Genomic DNA, 27,385 nt, shown 5'->3' on the forward strand with positions numbered 1-27,385 from the left:
TTCCGAATAAAAAAAAAAAGTCAGATTTCGAAGGTGTGCAATTCGTCTAGTTTGACTGGTATCGTGATGTTGATTTTTTTTTCAGATAGTAGCACTAATTCCCACTAAAACCTAATAGTTGCAAATTTTTTGGAACATTATTACTCTTACAATAAAATATATATACAGACAAAAAAAGTTTTTTCCATGTTATTTCCATGTGAAATTAAGCAATTGTTTTTTAATTATTTGAATTTAATTTTGGGAGTGGAGCGGAAAAAGTTCGTCAACACCCGTAATACAGCCATTTCAGTAAGCTTTTCTTTCTCGAGAGAAGGTACATAATTACAAGAATCTTATAGCGGGGTCCAAGAAGCCGAAAGACAATCTAGAGATACCTAAAGAGGAGCTCGATAATAAAAACAGTTCAACAACGTCAAATTGAGCGTAAAAGAACCTCTCGTTTGAAACGGAATCTGTCGAAGAACCGCTCCACCATGTTTAATTGAAAGCTCGATAACCACCCTCGGCGCTTCACGTGCCGGAACTTTCTTCTCGGTAATCGTGCAGGTAGTTCAGGCAATAAAGCATCAGTCACGGCAGACTTAAAATTTAAAACATGTCTGGGGGCTCATTCGAGGAATTCACAAGAGCTTCGGGGTTTCGTAGGATTTCTTGGGCTGGGTAAAACATGAGAACTTTATGGATCCATTCGTTCTAGATCGATATGGCAACTGCCATCACCTGCCGAGTGTTTCTACTGGTTTGAGAACAAACTTGATCATATGATCATATCACTTCACGGATCCTTTCATCCAAAGTCAATATGACCACTGTGATCAGCTGCAGAGTGTTTTTAATGGTTTGGGAATAGACTTGACCATATGACTTTATGGAAGCTTCGTCCAAGATCGATATGACAACTGCCATCACTTGCAGAGTGTTTCTACTGGATTAGGAACAGACTTGACCATATGACTTTAAGGATCTATTCGTCCAAGATCGATACGACGACTGTCATCACCTGCAGGGTATTTCTACTGGGATGGGTACAAGCATAACCAAATGAGAGTGAAGTAACCTGCACATACATGGAGGTTTTCGACGTCGGATGCTTCATCGGCAAGGGACGTGAGCCAGGGACGCTCGTTCATCCATAAACGAAGGGTACACGTGGTTAAACCGACGAAGTGACAGAAGTGTCACCTGCGTCTTGACCAGATCAATCATACAGCCCAGCCGCTCAGCGCGTGCTTTTGTTGGATCAAGTTTGTGGGCGGAGGGTCAGGACGGCCGGATTCCCGAACCCGTCTTGCGGATCCCGTAGGTGTAATCCCTCAATCTAAGCAAAGGCGGGTCCGGAACGGTTCCTTGTAGACAGAACCTCCGAAATATTTTGTCAGTGCACACAATGGAAGGGCTCGATATCTCAGGGGCGCGGCAAAGCCCTGCTTCCAAGGATCGCGTGAATTTTCAACCGTTGACAAGGATCTTTATCAACTCGCGTTCATTCTCCGCGTTGACTTTTTACAAACATCTTGAAAATCCTCGGAGGCTCGAATTTGAACTCGTGAAACTATCCTCAAGCCACTAAAACTAATAACGCAAGACGATTATTACACGTTACAAGAAGTTCTCAGAATCATTCCTCTAATTGAAGCCCGTTCAATTTATGCCGAGTGAATTTACGCCAGTGAAATTATCCACTACCTCGGATCGAGTACCTGCTCTAAAACAAGTTTCTCTTAAAGTTCAGCGTCAAGATCTTGAACGAGATCTTGTATCTAGGACTCCCTTCAACCAAGTAATTTTCAGATTGAACCAGAAGGTCAGCATCAAGGTTGTCAAACTTTCGCGACGTTTCAACACTTTTTCGTGTTATAAAGTAAAGTTTGAACGCCGTTAAATTACAAGTTGAGACATACGCGTTAGTGTGGTACTAATGTACAGGGTCAAAAAAAAAAAAATCACGTCGGCGCTTGCAAATCGGTACCAAATGGTAAAAAAAAAAATGACTCAATTTTTTTGGACTTTTATTTCATTACCCCTAGTTTCTCGATTCATGCAGAAGGATTCAACTTATTAAAAAAAATATGCTCTATATTCACTATAAGTCGTACTAAATTTTATTTAAAGGTTATTCGTAGGCAAAAAAAAAATCCATATTCTCAAATATTCAGTGAGTGAACGAGGATATTTATCGATAATTTGAAGCATTTCGCTCAAACAGGGAGACTAAAGGAATGAAATAAAAATCTGAATAAAATTAGGGATTTCTTTTTCACCATTTCGAACTGATCTAACAGGTTCTACCATGAGTTTTTTTTTATTTGTTAACCCCATATAAAGACCACTTGATACTCCTGTACGGCATGAATATTCTGTCGGTAAATCTTCTGTGCTAGAGAAAAAGTAAGAAAAAAAAGAAAAAAAAAACTAGGGCTGCAGCTTATTAAATTCTCGGCGGAAGTTATTTCCCTCGCATATCGGCCCATCCTCGACCTGTCATCGGCACGTAAACTAGCTCCGCAGCTTCATTAGCCGCGAAGCGATGGCTGACTTCAAGGTTAATGAAATGAAGACGACGTGGTTACGGTGGCAGGGTCGAGCTAGGAACTGAAATCAATGACGGTCGAGAAGTTATGTCGGTACTTCCATCCATAATGATAAGCTCCTTGGGCTCGTGAACCGGTGAAGAGCCCTCTTCAGTGGTCGGGTTAAGTTGGGCGTCAGTCTTCCGCGTGGAAGTGTGGAAATCCATTCGACAAGTTTCGAACAGATCGAATAAGTTTAACGATAGACTTTAGTACCAAAATTAACGGGATTAGAGTTCGGAACCGAAAACTGAAGTTAATCGAGTTGATATTCGTTGACAGAATCTTTTCTCAGGTACTTCGGTTAAAGGGAGGGTTTAAAATCATACCTATTTTTACAAGTTCTTTTTTTTTTTTTTTTTATAAAGAAGAAAAAGAAAATGAAAACACTTGGAGCAATTTGATTTTAAGGGCCCTGTTATTTATAGTTTTAAGGACTTTTTAGAATTTTTTCATTCAAATTAATAACACAATAAAGATCGAACGACCACATTTTCAATCCGGTGGCACAGATTCCTTGGTCAATTTCCATCCGATACGATTTGAAATTTTGACACAAACTTTAAAAATTGTTTATCGATTCGAGCTCTTGCCTGGATTCTTGAATTTCAATCCCAATATTTTTTTTAGCAATTTTTTGATCCAGAATTGAAATTTCTTGTTCATAATCGTATATCTTCGGGAAAAATTGTTTTGTTTTTAATCAATCCTCCATTTTATTATTAATTTCAATAAAAAAAATTCTATAATATTCTTGAAATTATAAATAATAAAGCTCTCAAACTCAAATTGCTTCGAATACTTTCATTTCGTTAAAAAAAAAAAAACTCCCAAGACAGTAATGATTTTTAACCTTCCCTCCTTCCCTCAATATCAGCTTTACAAGGATTATCCAATCTTTCTAGATACCGTGTAATTTTTATATTTTATTTTTCATCTCATACTCGTAAAATTTCTTCAATTTTCACGGAACAAGGCTCATCCTAACAGGAGATCATGGTTTGCAAGTTCGCTGTCAGCGGGAGCTTCAATAGCATCTTGAAATACTGTTTTCAAAAGTGTCGGAAGCTCTCAAAGCGAACGGAGACATAATTTCGGGATGATCAGGTGCGAGCGCTAGTGTGTGCGTGTGTGCGTGTGTACGTCACTGCGTCGTTAAGACGGCCAAGTGAAGTAGAGAGAGAGAGCAGTAATCCTCTCGGCGAACCCTTAACTTTAGACAGTAAATTAATTACCCTACTCTTCGAGCAGGTTAATTATTAACGAGCCTGTAGTAAGTGGAGTGTGAACATTTTACGCCTCCGTAACGAGCTTTGCCTACTATCCTCGCCTTTCCTACTTAGGACTACTTCACTCCACTTCTCGCATCACCTCGTTCTGGATCTACGGAGACCAAAAATAGATCCTCGAAGTATCGCCCCTCGTCTTCGCGCAGCTGTAGATCACTACTCCACCCTCTTATATGTGTGTGTGTGTGTGTGTGTGTGCGTGTGTGCACCCTCTCATAGAAGTCCCGATAGGCTATCGCCTTGACTGACGCTTCGCACACTTTTTACTCCAGTCAAGTTTTTCAACGCTCGTAAAAACCTTACACGGAAGTTTTACTCTCGTCGATGGTACGCGTTTCAAATTATTTCGTTGGTAATTACGACGATGCTGTAGGATTTTTTTTTTTTTTTTCTCCCATATTTATCGGACTCCGAACACTGCCGCTGAAATGTTTTGACGTTCTGTTTCACGCTCACTTAATGCCACCCAGTGGGAATCATTAATGATTAACTACTCGAGTCAAATAATTACCTTCACCAACTTCACGCCGAATTAATTTTGCGTGTCTACTAAGCGTAGTCGAGGCTCGACGTCTCTGATCGGTTGCGATGGAAAACGATGCATCCAATCCTCAACGGTTACGTAGATCATCTTCCATATTTATCGTCGATCAGTGTCTTGGGGTAAATTGCCATTGACCTGCAACAAAAAAAGAAACAAAACAATTTTTTCTTCTCCTTCTTATTGTTATGTGTAATTATAATATATTTGAAGGTCTTGAATCGCAATATAGTAGTAAAAAATATGTACCACGGATACTTTTCACGTTTAAGGTTGGTTTTTTTTTTAAATTACAACCAGACGCTATAATCATAGCAACAATATTTGCTGAGAAAAAATTAGAAAGCTAAGAAGTTTAAGCGTAAAAATCGTCAGAAAATCTATTTACTAGTATAATTCTAGTTATTTTGCAGTTTTATTTCTTTTCATATCATCGATTGGAGATTCACGCCAAATCTCTCCTCTATCTAATTTCATCTTCAAAATCTCTTTCTATCAGTTCGAACTAGTTTTGTACGAACAGATACTATCCAAATAGATTAAAATAGTGTAAATCCAAAAAGAAAACACAGAAAATTCTGAATTTTTAATAAAAAATTTAAAAAAATAAAATCAAATGAAAAGCAGATATGGATTCGAAACATTAAAACCTTCGTATCTATAATGTATCTCTTTTTTTTCGGTTTTTCAGAAAGGGGATTTCAGTAAAATTGTCGACACTTAAAATTAGTATCCGAAAAAATAATTTGGTGTTAGAAAAAATGTCTACCTAAACTGCAAATGGAAATTCAGTAGTGAAATTTGATTTGCATCCTGTTAATTTCAGCAGTCGCATAAAATATTCGCTCTAAGCTCTGGCGGTATTTTCTGACAAATTTTGAAGCTTTTCTACGCCACGTCTCGTCTATAATTAAATCAATTGATTCGTACGAATGACTGTAATTGAAATGGATATTCTCCTGAATTTTTCAGTGCCGGCGAAGCTGATTTGGGCGGTCGAGGGTGACCACGTTGAGTTACCCTGTGACGTGACGCCGCCTAGACCGACGGATTCCGTCAGTATGGTCCTTTGGTTTAAGGATGACTCAGGAATTCCTTTGTACAGGTAAATATCCACGATCTTAAAGCTGAGGTGCTCGCCCCTGATTAAGTTCTCTCAAATTGTACGCGTGCAGGACGAAGTTACGACGTTCCCGATTTCACTGCTCCACTTTCCTTTGCTCCATAAGTGCGAATATTCAGGTCGAATCAAATTCCGAACGTAATCGTAAGAGACAAAAAAAAAGGGTCGAAACAAAATATTGCGATCAGGTCGAAGCAAAGCTTTTATATTGAAAATAATAACCGCTTAAGACGAGTTGTTTTTAGTTTTTAAATCTTGCGATTTAGATGGATCAATATGGCGAACGACGCGAATTCTGCAAAGTGGAAAACTTTCTCGATCCAGAAATTACAATATTTTTTCTAAAATATCATGCATAATCATTAAAGATTTGAAAATATGGGTATGGGTAAAAAAAAAAAAAAAAAAAATAGAATTGCTGTTCAGAATATCGAATTTTCATAGACGCGAAAATCTTATTCGTGGAATTTAAAAATGTGGAAAGTCCAAGTATAGAAAATTGTAAATAGAGAAAGTCGAAATACAGAATGACAAAATATATAAAGGTCAAAAAATAGAACGACAAAATCGAGAGGAATTCTGTAGATTCTAAAGTTTTAGCATTCTACGTTCTGACCTTTCTAATCTTTCACTTTTCCATACTTCGAATTTCGCGATTTTTAAATTATGGATAAATCAAGTGTTCCCTTTTTTAAAAAATCTCTACCGCGGCCCTTCGATTTTTCGATCTTCCTATACTTTCACCCCCACCATAAATATTATATATCATACCCAGATGAATATTTCAACTCGAAATTCTGGGCTTCTAATTGGACTGTTAAATTCCCGTATGCAAATTTTGATGTGTTCAAGCCCGTGTGCTATGTGATTTTGTTTCAGTTTTTAATAATTTCTCTCTCTCTCTCTCTCTCTCTCTCTATGTAATTCGAGGTAAATGATACCCGTGTGTGGTACATAGGTACATATGTACCTACAATATGTAGAGAAACGAAGCGAGCAAGCTGCCGCGCAACGTTGAATATTCACTCGGGGTTAATGCAGGTGAGTTATTAACCCACAAAATACAGAACTCAAATCCATATTATAATTCAATTTCGTGAAATGGAACGCGAATATTTACGCTTACGTGAAACCAATAATTATTCCGTGCCATGTCTGTTACTTAAGCGCGTTTATGCGACTCCGTATTAGCTTCTATTGCGGCATGCGGGAATATTTCATTCAACCCTGATATCCTACATTTTGTTGCATCGCTGCGTGCAGTCGCTAATCACGAGTTGTTCTATGCGTTTGTAACGGTTTGTTGTAGATATCGAGAATACAATTAAAATTGAAAATGAAAATCAAACAATCTTTTTTACTCTTAAAATTCTCTTCAGAAATATTCGTGTGTTGTTGTTTTTTTTTTTTTTTTTTTTGCATAAACAGGATTTTATTGAAGATATTTCAAAATTTTCTGTCCGCAATTTACAACTTTCACATGTTGTCCTTTACAGTCTTTAACAATCGGAGCAAAAACGGATTTTACAATTTTCCGAATTCCGTGTAAAAAGAACTTTCTAAACAATCGAAGAAAATTCGTTATACCGCGAAAATAAATTTGTCAACCGTATCAAATGATTAATGACAGTTAGACGAAAAAGGTGCATTGTGTTCAAACAAGATTTCGAACCAATAAAAATCGAGTATCGATCTTTAAAAACCAATTGAATAAAAACATAATCGCATAGATGTATTACAACAACACCTCTGAACAAACTCCCGACGATTTTGACGCACTGCATCGAATGACGTAGGTGAGCAAAAGGCATCGACCTTTGAAATTGGTGCAGGTCGAGTTGATTGGGGAGGGTAATGGCATGCACTCACTCGCGGAATCTGAAGTATGTAAATAAACAGCTCGTTAAGTCATGGAAACGTTAGAATTTCCTTGGTTCTCCAACGTTATTCATACATGATCCGTATATATATATATATATATATATATATGTGTATGTAGGTAGCTAGGTATATACCTGCAGAGCTGAAGGTATATTTTTCACATTTTTACTCTCTCTCTCTTTCTCTCTCCCCCGCAATGCAGTAGCCAAGAGATATTATCTCTCCGGTGGGAGGGAGGAGGTGGGGCAAGAGAGTGAACAAACATAAAAGCGTGATTATTTCTGAAATTACCTCGAGGCAAAAGAGTAAAAAAGAAAAAGTAAAAGAAAACGACGTGAAAAAAGCGGAATCGGTTAGGCAATTGCTTAAAAAAAAAAAGATAAAAGTGGAAATAAAACAAAGCATTAAATCCACCTTTTCAAATTTTCACCCTCACGTTTCTTTTCTTTCTTCCTCTCTGTCGGTTTGAATAATTATTTTTTTAAACCCACGCCTGTGAAATATATCGGCATGTAAATTTAAATATTTTGAAAAAAAAACTCATTCTCTAAAATAATAACACACATCAAAAAGTAACGAAAAAATAAAAATTTCCGTTTCGTTTCTATTGACATGAATGAATTTTTATTCTATACACATCGAATAATAACCAAAATCTTTGTTTGTTACTTGTGAGGTTTGTTTTTGTCTTTTTTACGTTGATAAATAAGTCTTGAAGTTTTTGGTTGATATTAACTAATATGAGTGTCTACTCAAAAGAAAGAGGAAAAAGCTTTTCACCAAGATGTGATGAACTTTATCGTTATCAACTTTATCAGGGTTGGTATAATGAGAGCGCGATGAGAGATAAAAAGTCTATAAAAAAATAGAAGAAGTGCGAAATATATGAATTTTTAAACTTTGTTTATCGCTTCTTTTACATTTGTAGTTTACTATTAATTATTGGTTTTGAATAATAGTGATTTAAATTTAAAACAAAACCGAAGTTTGCTAAATTTTTATTTATAATATGTATCCTAAATCCTAAACAATGTTCCGGTTTCTACAGAAAACAAACTTCATCCAATAAAACTATTTATTCCCGTCTCAACCATAAAGTTAATTTTTTCGACCTCAAAAGCGGGACAAAAGTGGCATCTTTTTCCCGAAAATCCAAATCAGCTGGAAATATGAGCCTAATTTAAAAATCCCATTTTTCAAATAAATATCGCGGTCAGAGTTGACTCGGAAATAAAGTCCTGTACGTAACTCGGGAATAAAATTCTACTTTATTCCCTAGTGACGTAATGTGATATTCTTCATTTATCAGTTACATGGAAGAGATAAAAATTGGACATCTAGAATCCAGACTCAAAATGAAATAAAAATCGAAATATCATTCTTTGCCATGCCGCGTAACTTTGGTGCATGTGTTCATTGAATTCCATTCATTTGAACCGTCATATCGTTATGGAGTGGCGGCGATCAATACCTACGATAACTTTTCCGATAACTTTTCAATTAATAACTAACAATTATGCAAATCTAGCGTCGATGGCTGGGAGGAGGAACAACTTTGCCGAGTTGGTTTTACCGAGCAAAGTTCGCCGTTTGGATCCTCGATTAATCAAGGATCCAGTCATGCCGGGTACCTATTATATCGGCGTCGTTATAAGCGTGGACCAATATGTAACATTCCGTGAAACGCGACCTCGAACTGTCGTTGTTTCAATCTCTTACAATGCGCGATGCGCAACTTTGACAAGTTGGCGAGTAACGCGGACGACGTTCACAATCACATAACGAGTTGAATCAAATTCATCAGCAACACGACACGATTTTGTTTCAATTATTGTTAAATCGTTTTCCATTTCACCGTATTAATTTTCTTCGAACGAATTTACCGGTTTTCATTGAAATTATGTGCTAAAATTTGATGAAAATCGTACAAAAATTTAGTCACGAAATTGAAAAAACGCACTCATTTTTTTTTTTTTGTTTTTTGTGTCGATTATTTCCCAACACAATAATTCGCAATTCTTTTTTAGTCAATTGAAAAACAATAATTGTGGGAAGAGCAAAACTGTGAAAAATTTCAAGACAAAATTCTCGAAAATCTATGACGTCGGTAGAAATTGATGAGAAATTCGATTTCTAAAATCAACCATTATTAGATTCAATCAAAGTGAGAACATAATTATTTGGTGAACTGAAATTTCTCTGAAATTTTTTTTTGGTCAATCTCGAGAAACTTGTTTCAATAATTTCGAGACTATTGAGTGACGAAAATTTTTTATCAGTGTACGATACAAAATTCTGAGTAATCGCAAACGCGAAACGAACACTTTAGAGTAACAGGGATGATTTTTGCAGGTGTACGTTTTTTTCTTTTTTTTTTTTTTCAACATGTCAACGGATTGAAAAATGTATGAAAATCCAGGCAATGTTTAATTATTCAAAACTTGGATGGAATATCGTTGAGTATTAGCAATACTAACAGAATGCTACTGAGTATCAACAATGTGATTGAAATATTCTTGAGCACGAGTAACGTTGATGAAATATTCTTAAGTATCATCAATGCGAACGTAATATTCGTGAGTATCAATAGCAATATGAATGTACGATTTCTGAGTATTGAATAAAATGTTCTTAAACAGTATTAATATAATGGGAATATTCTTGAGTATCAGCAATGGGAATGAGATGATCTTCAATGGTACAAAAGTAAATGATATATTCCTGAGTATTAGCCATGTGAATGGAATATTCCCGAGTATTAGCAAAGAGAATAAAATTTTCTTCAATAGTATAAATGTAAACGAAATACTCCTGAGTAATAATAGGAATACAAAAAGATAATTTCTGAGTGTTTAACGCCCTGGATGTAATATTCTGCAATAATTACAGCAATGTGGATAAAAAATATTCTTGAGTTTGAAAAAAAATTTCTCACGTTACGTTCTGTATAATTTTAAAGAAACGTGTTAAATGTGACATGAAATTGGGGGGGCAATTAGTACAAAGTCGAGAGTAATCAGGAACGTCGAGAAAGAGAGAGAACGGGAATTGCCGTGAGATCTGAGGGCACAGAGTCCGGGGGTGTTTTAGGATTTGATCGAATCGAGGGTATCCCGTCTCTCGGAGCGATCCCGAAGGAGAAGAAGAAGAACAGGAATATCCGACACTCGCCCTTCGCCCATCGAAGCAGCGTCGGCTCGCCGCCACACATCCTCCGATATAGTGGACCTTCATTAAAGCAATCAGCTTAGTCAACGAGGCCGACAGTTTCGCTTCGCGGGCTTCTCGACTCTCGCGGATGCCGGGAAACTGCGTCCGGTGCTTTTGCAAAGTCCCTTGAATATTTAGGGAAGGTTACGAAGTAATGAATTGGATGCAAATTGTCGCTAATCCAATTTCAGATCTACGCGGTATAATCGCTGCTTGTAAGCTCTACATCCATCCCCTTTATATTGCATGTATGTATACGTGTGTGTAGGTGTGCCGTCAACGTTACACTCGTACATCAGCTAAATTATAGCTATTTCTAATCTAGCCGCATATTTCAACCGCTATTTAATTACCTCGTACATCAACGTGCCTGCTTACCTCGGGCTATGCAAGAGCACCGTATAAGCTGTCTGCGGTAATTATTATGCTTTGCGAAATTTCTTGAGAGGCGTTCTCTGACGGGGATATAAATTATTAAACAATCTTCCCGATGTTTTGATCGTATTGTATTAACAGTCGAAAGCTTTCGCTCGCAACGAAACATCTTTCGTCTACAACGAGAGAAATTTTTAGTTCCGGTTACCGCTCGGGCGTTAGATATTTTCATTTTTCACCACAAACGAAAAATATAGTTCTAGGTAGAAAAGGAAAATTAGTTTAATAGCTGTTACCGGAAACTCTAGTATCCGTTACTATTCTTTCTCGTTACGATCACTGTTGCTAGATTTTCTTGCAACCGTTGCGAAAATTTAACGCTCGTGCAAGAATAAATTGACGTTAAAGCCTTGTTTAACTAAAAAAAGTAGAGTAAACCTCAGAAGCTGATTTTGCGTTGCAATTATCGAAAAAGGATCGACGATAGCGCAAAATGTTTACGCGTACCTAGTTTTTCGTAATTCCAACAATATTCAAACAGTTTTTTTTAACGATACCTGTTTTACTCAATTTTTCTAGTCACTGCAACAAATGAAATTTTTCTCACTGTAAAGTTAATTAATTGTTATCGACGATTTTACCATCCCATCAAAATCAATTCTATTCGAATTCTATATGAATTATCAGTGCTGCTAAACATTTCCTCGGTACCTTTTTTCACCAATTACACATTATCCGAAAAATTTGATGCTTTTTAGGAATAAATCATTGACTCTATTAAAATTTTCTCATTGCTGTGCAATTTTAAAACTTCAAAAATTATTAATCACGTTATTTTACTCAATTTATTACAATCGTGTTAATATACAGTAGTTTATTGTACAAACGCTGCAGGAGAGCTTATACTTTTGACGACATATTTTAGGATTATTTTGACCCTCGTACAAGGACCGGTTAAAAGCAGGCACGTAATCTCTGGCACGTGTAAGTAATTTATACGGATATAAAGTAACCGCTTAAGGAGGTTCGCTCAGCTCTATAAAATAAATTGTGTCGTAATTACATTAATAGACAAAATTCACGGGTATGTAATAAATTCGCACAATCAATTGATTTTGAGTTCATAATCCCACTCGAGAATATTTTTGTCACACATTGTAACAGTCTGAAGTTGTGAGAATTTAGAAGAATTAGCTAATGCGATAATTCCTTTCATAAAAATGTATTTTCTGATCCTGATCAATTTCTATTGATTCTAACAATATCACTCGGTTGCTAATTATCACTGCAAATTACACGTGCGGTTATATTTCGAAATTTTTGAAACATCGATTGGTAAAATTCCGTGAAATTATTTTTGAAATTGTTTATTCCATCGCCCTGTGAATTTCCAAGAGTTTTGAGGAATTTTTATTCTTGTTTTCGTTCTAGCCTCGTTAAAGAAAAACTTCATTGATCTCTCTTCAAGTTTCTTTATCATTACGAAACTTAAAAGCAAGGAAATTAATAAGCACCTCTGTCTTATTATCAATGCATTCCTGTCCCAGTTGACTTGGGACAGTCCTTAGAGGAGGTGAAAATAAGCGGGACCTTAATCCTTCGCAGTTAGGTAAGGGAAAGGATCGAGCTGCCGGCGTGTGGCCGATGATTGAAATAATAATCAAGCTGGAAGAAAAGTTTCACGCAAACTTTCGGCAAAGTTGTCGTGACAGAAGTTGATCCTTGAAATTCTTGCTTCTCGCTTCTTTTTGCCTCTCCCTTAATTCCGAACTCTGATTGTATCGCCCCTTCCCTTCACTTCCTACCGCCCTCTTTTTCTTTCAATCGCCAAAAGCTACTCGAGCTTTGCAAGCTTTCGTTTCGTTTCGACGGGGCTTTTAGCAAATATGAAATTCGAGGGTAATAACGAAAAGTGATAAGCGAGATAGATAGACAGAGAGAGAGAGAGAGAGAGAGAGAGAGAGAGAGAGAGAGAGTGGGAGTTGAGAAACCGTTTGAATCATTTCCGAGAAAGTATAACGTACTTAATACACCGAATCCCGATTTTCCCGGTTAGAATTTCACACTAATTATTACATGACATTAAAATTCAGGATTAAAAACTGTATACCGAAAGGTTTATCGTGGATTTTTTATAACGGTGCTAAAAATCTGAAAGTCTCTCGGAAAATGACATCAATATCATTGATTTCGATTTGATTTTCTTTTTTTTTTTTTATGAACCGAAAATGAACGAGTTATCAGGATAACTTTTTCGGAAATGAATTATTCCTCAAATTTTCACGATTCTTTTCAATCAATTTGTTACTAACAATAAAAATCTATATCATATCGTAATAACTACTCTCGAGTATTGAACATCTATTACTACACTATCAGAAATAGTGAAAAAGAATAATGTAAGAATAATTGCCTAGACTATGTCTCAAAGGTCGAAAAAGTTAACGCCACACAAAACAAGTTTTTCCCGTATCCCGTGTCCGATGTGTGCATTGCGTAATAATTTTTCGAGTATATCGTGCAAGATACGAGCCTTGAGTCCAGCAGGAGTTCCACTTCCTGGGTAACGTATATTAAAAAGTTGGAACGGTAATTGGAAGCTGAGGATAAATAAGACGACAAGGCCGTATCGAGCAGCGTTATCAAAAAGCCGAAAATTGAAGGGTCCGACCCGAAGCCGAGGGCGAATATCATCGCGAAATTGAATTAGCGTGTGTACCTAGCCTGCCAGCCTGCCATCCAGCTCCGGAGGATATTCCGTATCAATTTTCGAGGGTATCTCTCAAGTATATAACCTTCGCAAAGAGAGAGGTGATGTTTCCTTTCATTTTTGCCCGCCTTTCTTTTTTCTTTCTTTCTTTTTTTTTTTCACCTCCGTCCTTTTAACTCGTCTTGTTTTTTCTCCCGGCTCTTCCTACGATTGCGTAACCCGAGGCTCTGCCGACATAACAGATATTCACTCGATATTCAAATACGGTTATTCCGATATTCCAAAAATTTTACATACGTGTATGTACCTTGCGTATTTTTGCTAAAACTAAAATCGGAGTCTATTTCTAAATCGTTAAATTTTCTCTCAGAATTTTCGTTCAAGTCGCAACTGCGCGTAACGTAACGTTGCGTGAAGTAACAACGTTCCATAGTTTGCTTGGGTTTTGAGTAACCCCGTGTAAGTAACGCGAAAGTTTCCGTCAAGTGTAATTGACTGGGGTTAACAGACCGCTTTGCATGATATTACGCGGTGGTTTTCTTTACGAAATTCAGCGAATGTCGGAAAGAAATTAACCTTGTGAACCTGAATTTTTTTCACCTTTCGAAGGCAAAAAAAAAAACAAATGTGGCCCTTGTGTCAGGCTCAAAACGGCGACATGAATCGCGCGCGAGAGGGTTATCAGTTATCGAGAGGTCCGTTTTTCGAAACCCCGAGATACGCGGTTCCCGAGGGAGCGGCCGAACCCGGCTCGATCCGAGGGTTAGATGCTTATGCGGCAGTTCTTCAACCGACCCTCGTCCTCGTCCTCATCCTCGTCTTCGTCTTCCGGGTCCCGCCACTTCAGCCAGCCGCCGAGCCTCCCTGACGCATAATTTAAATTTATACCCCGTCGAGCGAGTTGGCAGCCCTGCTTTAGGACGCAATAAAAATGATTACACCGCCCCGGAACCGATCCGCGTCTGCGGTTCACCCCCGAAATCACCCTACCTTTTTTTTTTTTTTTTTATCATCACCTCAATCCACTTTTTTCAAAAACGAAACCAGCAGCACGGTATTATTTTATCCTACAATAATTTTTCTCAAGCTTAATTGTTTCGTTCGACAACTTCGCGTTGATGAAATCACATATTTTTATTTAATTTTTTTTTTTTACTTCTATTTTTTGAAGCTTTTGAAAATTCTGGACAACGATAAACTTTAAAATTATATACGTTTTACATTGTTTATCGGATCTTCACTGATTCACATTGAAATATCTCAAGATACGGGGATGTGTTTTTTTTTCTTTTCACCCACTTATCGTTCCATCTTATCGCAAATTGTAGATATTTCGTCTGGTGAACATTCGCTATGCAAATTTTGGCGATAATTTCATTCAACGTATCTTTCCAAATAAATAAAAAATCTGCTGACATGTACATTAATAACGTTACGCAAAATTGTGATTATCGTCGTATTCATCCGAGAGCGATAAAACGTGTGACTATTTCTTTTTCTTTCTTTTTTTTTTTTTTTTAACGTAGAATACGAAAGTATCGTACCTACAAACTGTATCACTTGACATAAATTGTTCAATCATGCATGTGAAAGTAATAACTCAAGTTTTATTCAGTCGATTTGCAATTCAAACGGCAATTCCTTTGTCGTAAGAGAGAGAGAGAGAGAGAGAAAAAAACAACGAGGTGCAATTAATTATACGTATAGCTAAAAAAAAAAAACGGTAAAGAAAAAAAAGTAAAAAGTTTAAACGCTTTATCGAGCCAAGTGGGGCGCGGTGAAATATATATGTATGGGGGTCCTCGAAAAACGTGCTGCTATAACTGGTAATCTGGAGTGTGAAACAATTGATGTTGCCCGCTGACCGCGAGGGGTAGAAATCTTGTAAATCAGTCAAACGTCGCTTATAGAATCTCGTATAAAATACTCTCGGTAGAGAGCGAAAGCCCGCGTGGAAGAGCAGCTCGCACCCCTGCAAGCACACTCTTCGCATAAACATTATCCTCCGACGCCGGTTGGCTGCCACTTGAGTAATCCGCCCACTCGATCTATTTGCGAATAAAAAGAGGAAGGAGCACAAAGAATAAAAAAAAAAAAAACGTGACGAAAAAGAGAAGCAAAAAATAAAAAAGAAGAAAACAAAAAAAACGAAGTCGACGACAAACATTCACCTCTACGAAAAAACGGAAAACGTGAATGAAAAGAAAAGAGAAATACCTGCTCGCTTCGCTTTATCCAGATTTAAGCAATTCGTTGACGGAATGTGAACATTGCAATGTTTTTGAGAAAAAAAAAATTTCATTCGTTGTATCGAAGAAGGTTCGTAGCTGTAAAGGCTGATCGACGAGATGAATAAATGAAACTTAATTACAACGGCTGATTGATCGATTAATTGAGGAATAACGATTTTTTAGAAATTTACAATTAATCGGTCGATGAAACGGAAGATCGATTGAAATTTATGATCAATCGATTGATCAGTGAAACGATTAGTTGGAATTCTTTGAAACCATACAAAAAGTTTCAGAATTTTATCACTTAGCTTCAATTTTACTGATCTCAAAAATCATTGGCAACTATTTAATTATCGGTATTTCTGATTGATCAGTTATTGACGAAACGGACGATTGATTAGGATTTGTGATCGATCACCATTGATCGGTGAAACCATTAGTCAAATTTCCTTTGTTCCTAATTTAGCCTCGATCCTACTAATCCTAAAAATCGTCAATAACTATTCTGACAATTCTTTCTCCTTATTCGTAAAGTTATAACAACCATGAAAATTGTAACATAGAAATTACTGCAGACCTTCAGCGCGACGTTTGATATTAAATGGTAAAATAATTATTCCCCGATGGTAGATCGATTATACAAAGACTGGGATATTGAAGTAAGCGCTTGAACACCGCGTAAATTACTGGCAAAAAGCCAAAGGTTCATCGATTCTCTTCATAATCAAGCCAAAGCCGTTCTTTTGTCTGTTTTCCATTTATTTCTTTTTTTTTCTCCTTCTTCTTCTTCTTTTTATTTTTCTTAATTCCCACCAACCTCTTCCACCGCTGTTCTCCTTCTTATTATTGTTATCTTTGTTCCCAGCAATCGCAATTTGTGACTCGAGGTAAAACCGCGGGGCGAACTGCGCCAGCAGGTAGGTAGGTAGGTAGGTAGATAGGTAGGTAGGTATTATAAGTTCCCCGGTGGCTTTAATTACTTTTCCAAATTCCCGCTGCCGAGTAGGCGACAGTCCTCTCGGTTAGCGAGTAAAAAGGAAATAATTATTTCTGGCCGTACGATGGCTGGCTGGTAGCAATTAAGGGACGAGCAAGACGAGCGAAGCGTTGGCGAAGAGACGCGAGAGCAGCAGCAGCCTCGAGTTCACCAGGACTCGAAAACTCTCAAGTCAAGCCGCGAGCATTAACCCCTTTGTCAAAACCGGGTTGGGCGCATTGATAATCGCTTTTCGACCATACCTCGTCATCGTTAACTGCCAATTAACGCCCCGAAAGCTCTTGCAGCTCTTACCAAGGGCAGCCGCTGGTTTTGGAAGGGCAAACTTTATTGAATATCTAACGACCCTAAGCTCCCGTACGAAAGCTCAACGTCGATTGTCGTCCTGTGTACCATAGCTCGAGCCATCCATTCAATCTCGCTTCTTGTCGCAGCCTCGACGCCCGAGGTGGAGTCCTGAACAACTCCGTACACGCTGCCCTGGTCAACGATCTTGGGAAGAAGAGCTTCTTCCTTGTCGGAGATGGTCACCAAAGGGCCAGGCTCAAGATAGCCAACGTCACGTTCAACGATCAGGGTGTCTTCAGATGCAGGGTCGATTTCGCCAACAGTCCAACCCGCAACTACAGGGTCAACTTGACTCTGGTTGGTGAGTAATTTGCTTCGTTAGGTCAAGACTCGCGAAAATCGATTTCGAATATCAATTACCGACCGGTTCACAACTTTGTAGTCAATGTATCAACGCTTCGAATTTCATCATTTGTCGGTATTGTCCGAAAAGATGTTACATGGAAATGATTCTTATAAGGTATGAGACCCTAAGATTGATTCTGTCACATTTAAAGTCGATAGTGTAGTTTGCTACCACTCCTTTAACGTAGGAGGTAGACGCCTTGAATGTGTGAGAATCTATCTAAGGCTCTGTACAGTTGCACCCCATATTTTCTTACGATGATTGCAATTACTTCTGGTACATCCAGGTAGAATTTAATTGAAAAACATTCTAGTCGTACGTTTCATGAGTCGATGAATTCCGTTTAAGAAGCTAAGAGAAAATGATGAACTTCGTGATCAGGATCTTGATGTCACGACTGGAAGCAACTATAACGTGATTTGAACCATTGACGACGAGCAGGTTGTAACAGTTGAACAAAAAAAAGGTTCAATTTTTCTATAATTCTAGAACAGCCAACGAACCCAGTGATCTACGATGCACAGGGAAAAGAAGTGACGGGCATCGGAGGTCCGTTTTTGGAGGGCTACGATCTGTTCCTCTCGTGTCAAGTGGCTGGTGGTAAGTATATTGCTCGTTATATATCAGAGTGAAGGAATGCGGTGGTTGCTCTAAATCATTGCTTGGGTTGGTCCATAACTCGCCGAAGTGGCGGTTGGGGGTCGAGCATGAAGACCGTGTGATGAATGAACCGCTGGACCTGAAAAACTTCTCGAATCCACAGTGGCAACGAGCCACGAAGGAAAAAGTACTCGATTAGACCAATACTGTAGGCACGACGGTTTCTGGTTTAACAAAGACGTGATTAGCATAGGAATTAGTTCGGACTGTTTGGCGACACGTTTGGCAAAGGAAAGGTTGCGGAGCGTGAAGCAGCATTGAGGCCAATCGAACGTCCCAACGTGTTGTTGCGAGGAGACCAGAGTGGGGACGCGAAGTCCGCGAATACTCACCCGGAAACCCAATTTCACGTTGGGGCTTTGAGCGCAAAGACGAGAAACTGTTACCGTAATTCCAATTAAATATACTGGGGAGTTTAAGGTCCCGGGGCGATTTCCCCTTACGCAGGCAAAGCGGTATTCACCCTTCACGCCCATCGTCAGTTGACTATATACACCTCGGCTGGACAGTCCAGGTGGGAACCTCGGGATGTCCCGTTCAAAGTCAATTTCGTACGGGGCTAGCTGTTCTGGAAATTCAGTTAGGCGATCTTGGACGGGACGAATCACGATGCCGAACTTAAAGATACATTTCCTTAAACTATCCGCTTTACTTCCAGTTCTATATTCTCATTTCACTGAATCTCTATCAATGGAATTCTTACTTCGGTCCAAGAAGCTTTCTCACTCGGGTAGCAAAGGAAAAGGGTCCACGGGGGATGTCAAGGTGATCGCTTCTTCCACTGTGGAAATTTCAACGTAAATGTCAAAGCACACGAGCATTCACTATAACCTGATATTGGTTGTGGAAAGCGATTCTTCACCAAGTCTTACAAGCATAGTAGCCATTTCCTTGGGTACTCGAAGACTGGCATCATAAAGGTTCTGGATTGAATTCAAACCCGATACTCGTGTTTCATAAAACCCAGACACTTGCAAGCATAGTGTTTTTAAATGATAAATGGAAATCAGTATCTCCAACGTTAACCAGATTCTACTCATGCTCAAGACACTGATTTAGCGATCACCATTCTCTTTGTTAAAGCGTGGAAATATAATGAAGCTTAAGGTGGTCCCGAGAAGGGTCAAAATAGCGGATCCAATATGGTGACGCAAAATCCAAAAAGTCATTTGACTTCGATAAAACTCGGTGCTCGAGGGTTTTCGAGGTCGCTGAGTGAATGGGGAAATCCACTCTCTTTGAAGCACGAGTTAGAGTTGGGATAAAAATCTGAAAAAATAAGGGAATTCGGTTTGAAATACGTGGAATCGATGCAGGGGACGCGCTGGTTGAAATTAAAAAATTAATTTTTCGAGCACCACCCTAATAAAGCTATACACAGCAATTCGTCATCATTATGAAAATCTTCTATTCCAGGTAGACCAAAGCCTTCGGTAACTTGGTGGAGGGACGGACAGTTATTGGACGGTGTTGTGGACTCACCAATTGTCAATGGAGCCTCTGGAAAATTTACGGTCAATCAATTGTTCGTTGGAAGTGTTACCCGGGCACTTTGGGGAGCGAAATTGGAGTGCAGAGCACAGGCTGGACCCTTGGGGAAACCTGTCGTTCGAGAAGTTCCCCTAGATATTTATCGTAAGCTAAAACCCTTAATTGTTACGTACGATCAGATTCAAACTAGTCCTATTAATCAAGGTTACAATCATTGATGACAGGATTGGTGAATCCAACTGGAAATTGCCGTTTTTGTTCATCGATTAATCATAACAAATATCAGTAGGTGTGATTGATTGACACTGGCCCTCGATTTTCTTACCACTGAAGGTAGGACTCCAAGTTTTATTCCTTTGGTCATGAAATCGTAAACTCATTGAACCGCGAACAATCACCGTTACAAGGATTTCGAGAGGCTTGTTGTTCTTATGTTGTATTAGCATCTTATTGCCAATGAAATCCGAATTGTAATTACGATGAAAGATTGAAAGAAGCAACAGAGAGACGCTTTCAGCCAATTTCGATCGTACATCCTACATTTTGATAATTCGAATTTAATTAAAAAATATATATATATATTTAAGTAATTTTAATCAACTTCACGTACTTGATGTAAATTTCATATGGCTCCAAGCTACTTGATTCTACTTGACAAGTATTTATGTGTCTTCTTATGACACCTCATGTGACTTGAAATAATTTTTCGACGCTTCGCAATACGCCAATTGAATTTACCCAACCTTTGCGCGAAGTGCAAACTTGATTTCAAAAAGCTTATCGAACTTTAGAAACTTTTCTGTATCTCAAATCGACGGGTTTGACTGTTCATCTTCAAGTTTGAAGAGCCCAGAAAATCCCGTAGAGTTTTGCGGAAGCTATCGCATTCATGAGTATGATTTCAATTTCCCGTTGAGCGGTATTTCGTAGAAGTGTCTCCGTAACCCGAAATAGAACGTTCAAGTACGAGCAGCCACGTGGTAGTTGGGTATTTTTATCCCGTTGGGACAACTGACGGTGGAACTTTGCCCTGTTGAAAAAGAGCCTCTCGATACACGCGGTTCAATAAAATCGACCCAGAGTATAAAAATTTGTCCATGTCTTCGAATATTAGTACCGACATTTTTCACCCTTTCTCGTGTTTATCATTTCGGTTCCGTTTTTTTTCTCCGAGATAAATGTGCACGATTCGTTCTGATCGAGGGTGCAGGTTCAAGGGTTCGGACTGTTTTCCGTTATTTTTAGTTTCTCATTCAGGTGAGGATGATAAAAAAAAAAAAAAAGAAAAAAAAAACGCTAAGAAAACAGAAACCGGTGCCTTGGCTCGCTGGGGAAATATACGCAATCTTGGTTTCGACGGTAGGCGGTAAGATTAATCGTCGAGGATGTAGTGTACACTTGATACCTACTCCAATCACATCAATCGGCAATCGAACGCGTTTACGATACGATTAAAAAGGTGAGCCTCGGGGTTATTTATCGTTTCGTTCTACGCTGGTCCAGCCGAGCGTTAAGGGTTGATAAAACGTTACGCAAGCAAACTTTCGTATCATATCACAATTACGTTAGTGAGTAACGGAAGTTGCAGCTCGACACAGTCTGGACAACATTCCATATTGCCTGTTTTTTTTTCTTCTGTCAAACGATTATACGCAACGTAAGTTATTCCAGTAAATGTTCAGAGTTCTGAGTAGGGCTCCCAACAAAAGGCTAAAACGTCGACATCTATGGATTTTTTTTTTTATCCTACTTCCATATTCCTGCAAGAAAATCTCCGAATTAATCACTGCCACTTTGTTCTCTCAGCTTAACTGAGCTTCACCTGACTGCAGGCAATGAGAGAAGGAGATTTTCCGGTTATAGTGAATGATATTGAGGATCGAATTCAACCCGAATCGCGGTGACGCGACGGTATGAAAAGGGAAAGATAAACCCCTGGGAAATATAACTCACGGGGATGAAAACGCATCCCGAAACAGGTAAATATACCTACTGAAAATATACCGTAGGCCAAACTTGTACATCTTCGTTGTCGAGGTTCTATTGGACAGGACATTGAGTGACGTGAAAGCAGCCGGGATTAATGCCAGTCGCTATGTTCCTGATGTGACGGAGACCGCAGTTACTAAAGTCTTGATAAGAATTTCTCGGAAACTGTGTATAATCTCTCCAAAATGTTGTAGATTGAGTAAAATTGTTCGAAGAATATTCAATCATCGTGAAAAGCCACTAAGGTTCAAACCAAAAGTAAGACTCGTCGACAGTATTGAATACTTTGTGACAAGACAAAATCGTAAAAAATCAAACACGATAAAGACGATGACAAAATTTTATTTGATTAAAAAGAATGCCCAAAAGTTGTCAATAAATTGTTTAATCGAAACTTTGTTCCAAATTTTTCTAAGCGAATGTTTTCTTTCGTCATTCGAAATAAATTCGTTGATTTTTCTAAATACTGAATACGAAAGATATCGAGAATAATCTGAATTGATTCAAGATAAATATTGAAAAACGTATCGTAAAAATCGTTATTCCATTCTTTCTACTCCATTATTTGTCGTGCCAAGAAAGCAATACAGACAAATTGTCCACCCTTGGACTGTCAAGTGAGAGTGTACTTCTAATTGAAAAACTTGTGCCGATGTTATCTTTCCTGAAACGCAACTGGAAACTCAACATCGATGCCATTCTCCTGAGTTACAATTGCTTTGAAACTGCGGTTGTCACATCGGAACTGATTCAACTGATTGCGATCCTTCGTAATTGTTGCAGACGAGTATCACTTTCAGAAATAAATACACTGATCCCAAAGGTACTGGAGAGTTTTTTTGTGCCCGATCAAAATCACGTGAAACCGAAGAGCTGCTAGGATTTTTTTTCTCGAACCAATCATGCAGTGGCAGTAATTTTACCCAAAAATTTGGAAGGTATCCCAGGTTGATCTCTCCGATTTGATTTCTTTTGTAATATGTTATACTAGACTAAATACTAAGCCACATGTATTTTTTTTTTTTTACCTGCGATTAAACCGCTTAAGGGGGTGAAACCACCCTCCGAAGTAAGGCATCTCAAGAGGCGATTTGGCAGCTGGACCCACAAGATCATAATATTTTTTAACCAATCCAACTGGAAGAGTTTTTTCATAATGAGAAATGAAAAATGTAATTCACATGCAAAAAAAAAAACTGCCAGCTCGCCTTGACACGCCTTACTTTGGTGGTTGGTTTCATACCCTCAAAGTGTTTAATGGCAGATAAAAAAAAATAAGTGTCGCTTAGATTTTAGTCGACTATGACATGTTAAAAGAGAAATCAAACCGGATAGATCGGCCGGGAATATCTTCCTTGTAAGACTGTCTATACTGACTTTCTGGAATCTGCAGCGAGAGACTTAAGTAATTTCGGTACAAGTTTGCCGGGATGGAATCTCAGGATATATTGCAATCAAGACGTTGTCGTGGCCTCAGCAGTGGGAATTATCTCATCAACCGCTCGGTTCTGCAATCTGGTAGAAAGTTAGTTGGTCGTTGCATAATTATCACGAGAATAACGATCCGTCTTTTATTCGACGGAACCAACTTGCTACATAGACTAGTAAATAAGCATAAAAGATAATACTTTTTAGTGTGAAACCGGAAACTTGATCTAAGCGTAATTCAATAACGCTGAATGAAATGGTGATGATAATTTTGCAATCAGGCCCTAAGATCGTTATGAAAAAGGGTTAAGCCGTTGAATTCGGAATTTAACTTTAATAAAAAATATGTGAAACAAAAATTATTGGGGACAAAAAAAAACGTAAAAAGTATCCCATGTTCATCTTCGTGTCTTCAAAAATAAGAGAGACAAAAACGAAAAACCATTCAAATGGAGGGGTTTAAATCTCAAAGTATTCATTCAAACCATACATTTTCATTCGTTCGCTTTTTTCTCTCTTATTTAAGAAGATACGAAGATGAATATAAAATACTTCTTTACGTTGATTGTTTGTCCCCAACAACTTTTGTATGACACAATTTTTTATAAAGTTATTAGGTTCTGATTCAAATGGTTTAACCCTTTTTTTATAACCATCTCGGTGGTTGATTGCAAAATCACGATCACTATTCGATTCAGCGTCATCGAATAATCTTTAGGTTCAAGTTTCCGGATTCACACCTTAAAAAGTACTACCTTTCAATTTTTCTTCGCCTAATACTGCAGAAGCAGGTTCCATAGCTTTGTAAACCTTGTATCTGATGTCTAGAAATTTTCTACCGAGGTTTAAGAATTCGTCCAAACATAATATCAAGGATCAAATAAGACTTTGGCTTCCGAAAAATTGTGCCCAGTGAAATTGTTCCAATCTAATAAATAAAAATTCAATTAATGCACCTGTCATCTCAATGATAGATTGTGATCCAAAGACCGCGAGTCTAGAGAAGGCATTCTATTCTAGCATAGTGGGAAAGAATAGGAATGCTGAAAAGTTACTTTGCGTGCATGAAACGGAACAAGAGGATAGATTTAATCGCTGGAGTAATTTCACTTGGATTGTTCCACTGTATCCAATGCAGACTGCAGTTTGAGGAGGAAACGTTTATAACGAAAGTTTTAACCGAGCCATTTAATCACAAATATATCAACTAGTTGAGAAAGAATAGTAACGATTCGACCCGTCGACGTCATCGACCAATTAAAATCTACTTTCAGACTCGTCGCTGGTCATTAAGCTTTCCCTCTTATACTACATCCACCCTTGGAACGTTAGAATTACCAGTTTGCGGTAACAATGCCCTCTCCTCTTCCCTGGAACTCGGTATCACCACCAACCCTCTTTTAAACCCCGTTCCCGGTAGTGATGTCGTGCTTCAAATCGGATCTTATCTCGCAGCTTATCACATAAACAATTAAAGTCCCCGGTGTATCAACCCTAGGGTACTCCTTAAAAGTCATTTATTGGCTCCACAAAATTCAAAAATAATGTCCCAATTTTTCAGATTCTTATCTCAATTTTAATCCATGCCCCAAAGAGGGTGGATCTCCTGATTCAACCCTTTCAGGGTCATATCAAATCTATCGAACGGATTTAAATGAAATTTGGTATAGGGAATTTTTTGAGTCACTGGTTACGAACCTGATTTCAAAATTTGAAAATTCAATGCGTCGGATCCAATATCGTGAATCAAAACCCTAAAAGTTACTCGACATCGCCATATTGGATCTACCATTTTGAATTTTGTAATTTCAAGTTCAGAATCGTAATCAACGATCTCGAAAACCCCTAAGTGCCGAATTTTATCGAAATCAAATGACTTTTTGGATTTTGCTCAACCATATTGGATCCACAATTTTGAATTTTCAAATTTTGAGTTTAGAAAAAATTTGGGAATCATTTTTGAATTATCTGGAGTCGATTTGGGGGCGAGGTGGTCGAAATTCATAAATTACCTTTTTAAGGAACACCCTAATCGACCTGCAAACAGGTGATTCGGACTCCTGAATCTGTAAATATCCTCCACGCAATCCGAATTTTTTATACCTCTGTGATGAACTTGGAAAACTTTTGATTACCCAGCTTGGTTTCAATCCAAGTCTCAGGATTTTACTTTGACAAAAACAGTCCGCTTTGCATAATTCCTTAACGTTGAATTCGAAGGTTCGTTTCAAAATAATTGATTTCACTCAATTGAATTATAATTTGGAAATATTGTAAAAAAATTGAACGAATATTATTCCAGAAAAATAACCTTGGGTGATTAAACTCGGGATTGAAATCATTCAGTCAGACGTCGACACATCGCAAAGTATTCCGAAGGCTTCCATTCAACAGAAATGCGCACTTACGATAAAGTGGTGAATCAATTCCTCGGAAGAATCGCAGCGAAGTTCACAGCTCTTGAAGCGGTAATCCATCGTCTGAACAAAACTCGAGATCACTCGTGGTAAAAGAATAATTCCTTTCCTGTGAAACGAGGCATAATAATTACTGTCTGTTTGATTTTCTCGCTCCGCGATTCTTTCCGAGTCTTGAAAAGTCTTTTTCCCCGTGTAAACCTGACTCTGCAGCTTGTGTTAAGCTTTTTCCCCAGACTTGTGCAAGCACTATTTTTTTTTCCCCCCACCCTTCTCTTCCTGGTCGAGAAACCGTGGAAGTTGGTTTTATGCTGGAGGATTCTGTTTCGCGCAGGACACCGACAGACTTGGAAAAGAAGGCGTGAATCTCGTAGGTCTATCTCCTCGCCCTCTTTCACACGAATGAGCTTCCGATTCGTTAATTTACTGCCGATTGCCAGAGAAATAACTCTTTTATCGGGCAGTAAATCTCATCTTCACCGATTAACAAGCCTCTGCATGTATGTTGTACGAATCGCCATCCGAAAAAACACCCGAGAGACGATCACCGCCTGGTGTTGGCGCCTCGAATTATCCGCGTCGTACGCGATTGGAATAGGATATCCAACTCACGAACTCCGAACGACGAGGAAAAAACGTTTTTAGGCTCAACGATGCGGTGAACTCCAGTTGAATATCGAACGAAATCTCCGCAGATTCTGACGTGATTTTCTTGCGGAAGTGAACTCGCTATTTTCACAATCCTCGGCATTGACTAACGCCGAATTTCACTCTAACCGAAGTTTCTCGTTATTCCGGAAACACTTCCAAGAGCTCAAATCATTCATCGGACGATCGAGTGTTTTATAGAAAGAATCAATCCTGGGCACGTGGTTTTAGTTTAACAGGTCAAAAGTTTCTTGAAACAGTAGTTCGTAGTACGTTACGATCATTTTTTAAAGCTACAAATCCTGTATCTACTTTCCGACACCACATTAAACAAGACAGGAAATGGTGTTCCAGACTCATAAGGAAGGTATTCCAAGTAAGGTCGATCTCTTCGTTTTAGTTTCTTCTGCAATATGTTATAGCAGACTAAAAATTAAGCGACACATATTTTTTTTATTTGCCACTAAACAATTGAGGTGAGTGAAACCACCCTCCAACATATTACAAGAGAAATCAAATCGGTGAGATCAACTTGGCATACCTTCCTCGTTAGAGAAGCTTACCGAATTCCAGATTTGGAAGAATACATCACAACGGAAGTCCTTTCTGCGCTTTAACTTATTACCGGGATGAATAAATCTTCATCGAATAAACGAATACAAACCTTGTGATCAAAAGAATAATCTAAATCCGTATTCCATTTCAGTAAAGCCCGCAGTGGTGAAGATCGTCCTTGATACGGAAGTGATCTACGCAGGACGTCCGGTGGGAGCGAGGTGCGAAACTTGGGGGAGTTCACCGGCCGCAAGGATAGTATGGATGCTGGATGGAAACCTAATCCGAGATCCTTCAATCGTCTCTACTCAGCGAAGCAATTCAACCGTGAGCAAGTTGGCCCTGGTTGTCGGCCGTGAGGATGATGCAAAAGAGTTGACCTGCCGAGCAGAGAATCCCAGATTTCCAGGCGGTGTTCTCGAGCACCAAAAAGTCCTCCGAGTATCCTGTAAGTTTCAATCTCCATTAGAAAATGATTCAGCAAATTTTCGTATATTAAAAAAAGAATGAAGGGGGGTTCTTCGGTTTGCAAGCGACTATCGATTCTCCCGATTACAAGGACTTCATACG

The 27,385-nt window shown here is 38.4% G+C and overlaps 1 protein-coding gene and 1 long non-coding RNA gene across 5 annotated transcripts in view; one reads left to right on the top strand and one right to left on the bottom strand.

Moving 5' to 3' along the window:
• Positions 1-27,385, bottom strand: part of LOC124222679 (uncharacterized) — a 161,009-nt gene that overhangs the window by 88,568 nt on the left and 45,056 nt on the right. For 2 of the 3 annotated variants that reach the window (XR_006884070.2, XR_011177577.1), the window contains 2 exons: positions 26,925-27,261; positions 4,374-4,541 (listed from right to left, as the gene is read on the bottom strand). This is a non-coding gene — a long non-coding RNA (uncharacterized lncRNA). Of the gene's footprint in view, positions 1-4,373; positions 4,542-25,603; positions 25,722-26,924; positions 27,262-27,385 lie in introns of all 3 variants that reach the window. The other variant, XR_006884076.2, reaches the window with a different exon arrangement.
• side (sidestep) overlaps positions 1-27,385 on the top strand; it is a 119,672-nt gene that overhangs the window by 51,011 nt on the left and 41,276 nt on the right. The window contains exons 2-6 of one of the 2 annotated variants that reach the window (XM_046633908.2): positions 5,376-5,508; positions 17,368-17,582; positions 18,117-18,227; positions 19,704-19,922; positions 26,967-27,263. In XM_046633908.2, coding sequence (XP_046489864.1) covers positions 5,376-5,508; positions 17,368-17,582; positions 18,117-18,227; positions 19,704-19,922; positions 26,967-27,263 — 975 coding nt within the window. The remainder of the gene's footprint in view (positions 1-5,375; positions 5,509-17,367; positions 17,583-18,116; positions 18,228-19,703; positions 19,923-26,966; positions 27,264-27,385) is intronic. The other variant, XM_069137606.1, reaches the window with a different exon arrangement.

Source organism: Neodiprion pinetum, chromosome 7 (assembly GCF_021155775.2).
Source record: "Neodiprion pinetum isolate iyNeoPine1 chromosome 7, iyNeoPine1.2, whole genome shotgun sequence".
Taxonomy (NCBI): domain Eukaryota; kingdom Metazoa; phylum Arthropoda; class Insecta; order Hymenoptera; family Diprionidae; genus Neodiprion; species Neodiprion pinetum.